The sequence below is a fragment of the Geospiza fortis genome, unplaced genomic scaffold (genome assembly GCF_000277835.1).
Source record: "Geospiza fortis unplaced genomic scaffold, GeoFor_1.0 scaffold78, whole genome shotgun sequence".
NCBI classification, from domain to species: domain Eukaryota; kingdom Metazoa; phylum Chordata; class Aves; order Passeriformes; family Thraupidae; genus Geospiza; species Geospiza fortis.
In genome coordinates, this window is record NW_005054339.1 from 277,071 (window position 1) to 283,396 (window position 6,326).

A 6,326-nucleotide genomic window follows, 5' to 3' on the forward strand; every position below is an offset into this window, starting at 1 on the left:
ACACTAACTGGGAGGCTTAATGCAGCTGTGAAAAGGAAGGTACAGCATCTGCAGTCTGGGGGATCCCTACCTGCATCCCACACACACGCACACCCAAGGTGGCAGAAGTGCTCTGTTCACACTTCTTCATCTGCCGAGCAGCCTTCTCCTCAGAGGCATCATCTCCGTGCTGTCTGGTCCCCATCTTCAGATCAAGCACACAGGGAAGCTTGAAGTGATGCACCACGTTCTCCAGCAGCAGGAACTCTGGGATATGTGTCAAGGAGAGCTCACCCACCACACACACCTGAGGGCTACCACAGACAGGGACCTGGGCCAGCAGGAGATAGGGCTGGACAACAAATAGGAACCAAAGAACAGACAAGACAAACAGCTTGGTGACCTGAAGAAAAGGACAAAACTCAAACAGTGAACCCAGACTCTGACAGCTGGGAGAAGGAAACAGCCTAGAAAGTGGAACAGCCAACAGCAGGAAGGTCACATGCAGTTGTACTGGAAATTCAGAGGGGAAACTGAAAAACAAAACACTGGTGTCAGGAAGGACATAGTATGCCAGTAGAAACTGCTGATCCATTAAGAGAGAGCTTAAAGTCTAATCAAATTAGGCATTTGACCATATGGATAAACAATACAAAGCCCATGGACTGAAAACTCAAGGGTCAAGTAACAGCAGGGTTGGTCTGTCCAGAACAGCAGCACTGCCCAACACACAGAGGGGAGCTGGGGAGGTGACAAAGCCAGGAAACAGAACAGTAACAGGAGCCCTCTGTCACCAGCACACAATGGGCATGCCCCTGCACTGGGGCACAGCACTGAGAACACATCCCAGGCACTCTGTTACAGCAACTTGTTCCAAAAGGGGGAAAAAACACCCCAAAACTTTGCCCCAAGGAGTCGCACAGGGCACAGATCAACATGTAAAATCTGAAAGGGCAACCAGAGCACAGCTGGATTAAATGTGCAAGAGCCAAACTGTGTTTGGTTTAGAAAGAGGAACTTCATAAAAGTAAGTAAGTGTGCTTAAAAAGGAGAGGGCAGCCAAAGAGAATGACTTCTCTGCAAGTGATGCAAGCTATTTAAAAATAAAATCTGGAGTCTCCAAGCCCACACTTGAGAATTGGAGAAGGAAGCCCAGGCAGCTAAAATGATGAATACAGCTATTAAAAGTAAGCTTGTTTCTATGTGAGGAAAACAGAATCCAGGTGAAACAAAATAACCCCGCAAGCTGGCAAGTTCAGCAAAAGCAGGAGAAGCCATTTGTGAAGGCACAGAAAACAAACCCATCTCCAACCATATGAAGAAGTCAGTCAGACTGCCTGAAGATGGACTGAGATCTTTAGGGCCCCTTCCAATCCAAACCATTCTATCAGTGTCACAGTAGGGGAAGCAGGAAGGAACAGCTAAAAGGAACATGTAACTCAACTGTGGCTGAGCACAGAAATGCCAAGGGAAATGCAGGCCTGGCTGCCTCAGGCACAAACGGGTAAGGGCAGGGCAGCAGCAGCCTGACACACCCAGCTGTGCCTCCCAAAGGATACTGTAGAGCTTCCGGTCCTTGGACTCAGACCGCATGCGGCTCAGCTGCTGCTTGTGGCAGCGCAGGCTCCAGGGGTTATAGCTGATCTTCTCGGAGCTCAGGCCGCTGTTCCCATCCAACATCTGAAATGGAACATCTGAGTGGATGTGCAAGTCCACCCTGGGACTCTTCATTTCCTGGATGCTGCTGGTGTAAAGACAGAACAAACCTGCCTGTTAGAATCCGTCAGTTCTTCACACACTCACAACTGTCACATCCTCCCCTGGCACGCAACCATCTCCTGTTCCTTCTCCTGCTGCACACAATGCAAAATCTTCTAACAGCAAATCCTCACCAATACCCTGGGCTGTGGACCCATGCTCCAGGATCTGGTCTATTTAATATCTCTGCTAACAGAGCAAACAGGAACACTTGCTCTGGTCTATTTAATATCTCTGCTAAGAGAGCAAACAGGAACACTTGCTCCTTGGAAGCTCTGGCTGGGGTGAGGAGGTAGAGGACCCATATTCAAAATACCCTGGGAAGAAACCCCTGGGTTAATAACCAGATGGACTGAAGAGTGTTCAAATCTGCTCTGTATGGTTTGGTTCCACATCTGATACACTGCCAACACTTACCCTGTATCATTTCATATGGACGAATTGGTCCTGAACCCAGCAAAACTCCTGACACTGTCTGCAATGCCAAACTCTGCTGGGCTAGCAAGTGCACAACAGCCTGGCCACCTTAAGGAATTGCAGAACATCCTCAACCAAAGGAGTAAGGAAGAGAGATCTCCTGATATTCGTGTTGTCACTGGGCCCTCCAGGTTTTACCTTTCGGTGCTGTCACTGGCCAGGCCAGGCTTCTCCTCCTTGTGCTCGGTGCCGCTGCTTGACCTGTGAAGGCTCCGGCGCGAGTGCTTGCGCCGTGGCTGGTCCCTCTCTGGCAGATCATCCTGCTCCAGAGCCTCGTTCTCCACATAGGGGTAGGCCACCAGGTTAATGTAGCCATCACTGTCTCCCTCAAAACAGACAGACACCACACCTGCCAGGGAGAAGTAACATGTCAGTTCTCCCGGAGGAGGGAATGCACAACCATTATCAACCAAATGTTCTGCGGGAGAGAGGAAAAACGCAGCTCACAGAGAAGCAAAGCAAGCCCAGAGCAATGAAAGAGGGGGAAGCTCTGCCACCGCAGGAAATAAGGACAAAAGTGCAGCTGGTAGGCTGAGGGTGTGATTTATTTCCTTCCTTCAGTCTTGCAGCAAATGTCAAACTGGAGAGAGTCAAGTACAGTCTGCCAAGATGCTGAGGGGAGCAAAGCATGTAAAATAATATCTGGTTTGTTTGGATAAGTACCCACGTCCTGCAGAAACGTTCCTGCTGTTGACAGGGACATCACTGGCCAAGCAGGACTGTGCTTTCTCTGCTAAAGGAGCTTTCCAGCATCAGAGCAATGAACTACAGAGCCCTAAGGCTGAGGTGACAACTGCCAGTCTTATCACAAACCAGCCAGCCTCACAAAAAAGGGATCTGCAAGGGCCCAAGCCTTCCTAGCAATAAAAACAGGGGGCCCTGGAAGCATAACTACCTCTGCCAAATGCAGGCAAGCAGGACCATGTGTTCTGTCCAGTTTCACCTTCTGAAGGCTCCTGGAAAGCACCGCAGTCCAAGGGAAGTTACAGATCTTCCCCAGCACAGACTCAGAATGTATCTGGCCAGCCACAGAGCAGGACTGCTGACACTTCCAGTTAGGGCTGACATCTTCATTTCTGGGACTACTGCCCCAACCCTGAAAATGAGGCCATCAGCCTATCTCCTGATGTGCAACGACAAAATGTTTCATTATCTTGTCACTAGTATTGACTAGCTGCCAGGAGTTTCAAATGACAGATGCACCGAATCAAATTTCTCACAAACATGAGGAAACCTTGCCCTGCCCAGCCGATGCAGGCCATCCTGTTCCCATCCTTCTTTTCTCCTTATCTGCACAGGACAATGTTAACAAGGTTCAGGTGGCTGAAACACGGCTCCAGAATGTGACTACATAAATGCTACTCCAAGTGCTGCCTGGATGTGCCCAAGATACCTCTGTGAAGTCTTACAGTAACATCCAAGAGGTCAGACAGAAGATATTGTACCCAGTGTTCCTCTCCCCCAGATCAGTAAGATTTCTAGGACTATGAGGAAACTGCATAGGATGAAATCTCACACTGGGAGGGATGTGCACATCCCATGCCATTAGGGTACCAGGAAGTACCTGACCTCAAGAAGACAAGAGTCCATCTGGACTATCAGCTTCATTGGTTTTAAACACACCTCCCCAAGAAAAACTCACATCATATGGACTCTAGGAACTACACAGGCTTCAGTGGGATTTCTGATGGGACACTAGAGAGGGGCACTGTGTGTCCCCAGAATGGCTGGAGGGTTAAGAGAGGACCCATCTGTTGCAGACTGTTCCCCTCACTCATGACAACCTGTGTGCAGACACCAGGAGGGAAGCTGACACTGCTTTGAGACAGTGAGGCTGCAGCCAGATGCAAAGGCAAGACCCTGAACAGATGGTGGTCCCAGCTGTCTGTAAAGCCCCACCTTCCCAGTGCCATGTGGAGACAAAGCAGCAGAGGGAACAGGAACACTGAGCCCCCAGAAGCCTACCTGACCACATCCCCATCCTGAACACAAACACACAAGGCTGGAAACCTATCGAGCTTCTCAAAGACACAGCTGAGCTGCCAACCTCCTACAATGACACAGGCACTGGAAAATTCCACTCCTTCAAAGCAGCTGGGAACAAGGTTGCACCTCAGCACTGGGAAAGCCATATTTCCTGCTTCAGCAGCTTGCTGCTACGGGTCCATAAAAGAGATGGGATGAGGAAGCAATAAATTACGGAACTGGAATGTGCAAATGCTCATTCTATGATCTGGCTTCATTAGCTCAAGGTCAAGGCTGTAATTGACAATAACTTGGTAATAAAACTGCTTCAGTTACACATCCATAACCTTACACTTTGGACTACAACTGTCACACTGCATACTCTCTGCCTAGGAAGAGAAGCACATTCAACTCAGTGTACCTACCAAAAAAACCAAACTTCCTCCCTTCCAAGTGTTGCTATGAAATTGCCAGCCTGCAAAAGGGAGTTCAAAAAAAGCAATATGACCCCAAAAGACAGCAAGACAGCAGCAACTGCAGGAAAATGGAAGAGCAGGTTCTTCAAGGCTGTAACTGCATTCTGGAATGGTTAAGAGCCTCACCTTTGTACTCAGGTGTGAACTCCTTCATTTCTGGGGGCAGGGACTCGTAGAAGCGCTGCTCCCGGGTGATGAGGGGCTTGCAGACAGTGTGGTCGTCGTAGCGCATCATGCTGCTGTGCCCGCCCACCTGGTGGATGAAAGGCTCCAGCAGGACCCCCCGGTCTCCAGAGCGAGTGGCATTCTTGCCATACTTGCCCACTTCCATGGTTTGACAAACACACATTGCGTTGGGCACCCGTTGCACTCTTGGAGCATGGGGAGAGCCACATGGGCTGGGAGGGGTAGCTCAGCACTGGCAATTTGCTTCCTTGCAGTGATCTGAAAAAGCAAGAGACTCCTGTTAGTAAAGGACCACTTACACTCCTTGGTCACTAGGAGAAGTTTATGGTGCTTATTTATATCCATATCCTCTTCTGTTTTCTGTTTACATCTTGCTTGTTCCAGCACGCTCCTCACCACCTCTTTAATCCTACAGGGTAAACACACACTAATTCAGAGGCAGTCCTATCCAGAGCTCCTCCAATAGGATTGAGAGCAGACAGGGAAAGGAGGAAATACGGCTATTTTAAGCCTCCCATCTTTATAAAATATTATTTCCTTCCCAGTTCATTTCATTAGTAAGGCAATGGAGCAGACTGTGAGCTATAGCCCACACCTGCCTATCAGTACTGGTGACTGACACAGGCAGTACAAACACTTCCAGAATCTGAAATCCCCTCCTCATGCCTCTGCATTTTTAACATCTAAGTAATTCCTGTTCACCTGCTACTGTCACACTGTTTCCTCCTTCAGTGCTCACTTCTCTTCAGGCACTGACATTAAAGATGCAGAGTAAGACAGTCATTCTGTCACTCTGTCACTCAGCTGGAACTGAATGGATTCTGCTCAGATTCTCTCCTTTATTACTCTCAGCCTTTCAGGACAATTTTCTAATGCTTTCACAGCACCTACATGCACAACAAGGCCCTGATCTCCAGAGGTAAGCAAGATATACCACTAATTCCAAATGAGATTACAAGTGCTTTAGAGAAGCAGATGGTCTTTTAGTGTTTGCAGAGTGCCCGGTACAGCCACAGGATGATGGAAAAGTAAAGCTGCCCAGATTCTCTCAGATGACTTGCCCTTTTTCCAGCTTAGATCACAGCTGCCCCTGAGGCTGCTGGGGAAAATGTCACAGGATTTCCTCATGACGATGAGTTATCCAAATGTTGGTACAAGAACCAAGTGGTGACTACAGTTTCCGAATGCACCGAATTTCCAGTTTCTTCACTCAGTGATGGCCAAGGGCAGTTAATTTAAGAACTGAGGGATCCTGGAGGCCTGAGCAAGGGACAGGGCTCAGGCTGTTCCTCGGCTGGCCACGGGATGTCTCTGCAGCTACACAGCACTGCCAGGCCGGGGGAATTCTGCATGAACACAAGCTCATCTCCCCCAGTGCAATTCGGCCACGTCAGAGATGAAGCTTGAGAGATTCAAAAGGAGGGGTGACACTTCATAACATGTTTAACCCAATCAAACCCAAATTCCCCACAGCAGGACAATGCT

General features: G+C 49.0%; 1 protein-coding gene across 3 annotated transcripts in view; it reads right to left on the bottom strand.

Annotated features, from left to right (window-relative positions):
• IP6K1 (inositol hexakisphosphate kinase 1) overlaps positions 1 to 6,326 on the bottom strand; it is a 36,059-nt gene that overhangs the window by 2,922 nt on the left and 26,811 nt on the right. The window contains exons 1-4 of one of the 3 annotated variants that reach the window (XM_005422403.2): positions 4,782 to 5,073; positions 2,353 to 2,563; positions 1,539 to 1,723; positions 71 to 246 (exon numbers count right to left, since the gene is read on the bottom strand). In XM_005422403.2, the coding sequence (XP_005422460.1) occupies positions 71 to 246; positions 1,539 to 1,723; positions 2,353 to 2,563; positions 4,782 to 5,004 (795 nt within the window). In that variant the 5' untranslated portion in view covers positions 5,005 to 5,073. Of the gene's footprint in view, positions 1 to 70; positions 247 to 1,538; positions 1,724 to 2,352; positions 2,564 to 4,781; positions 5,100 to 6,326 lie in introns of those variants that run through there. The other 2 variants (XM_031058215.1, XM_005422404.2) reach the window with 2 other exon arrangements.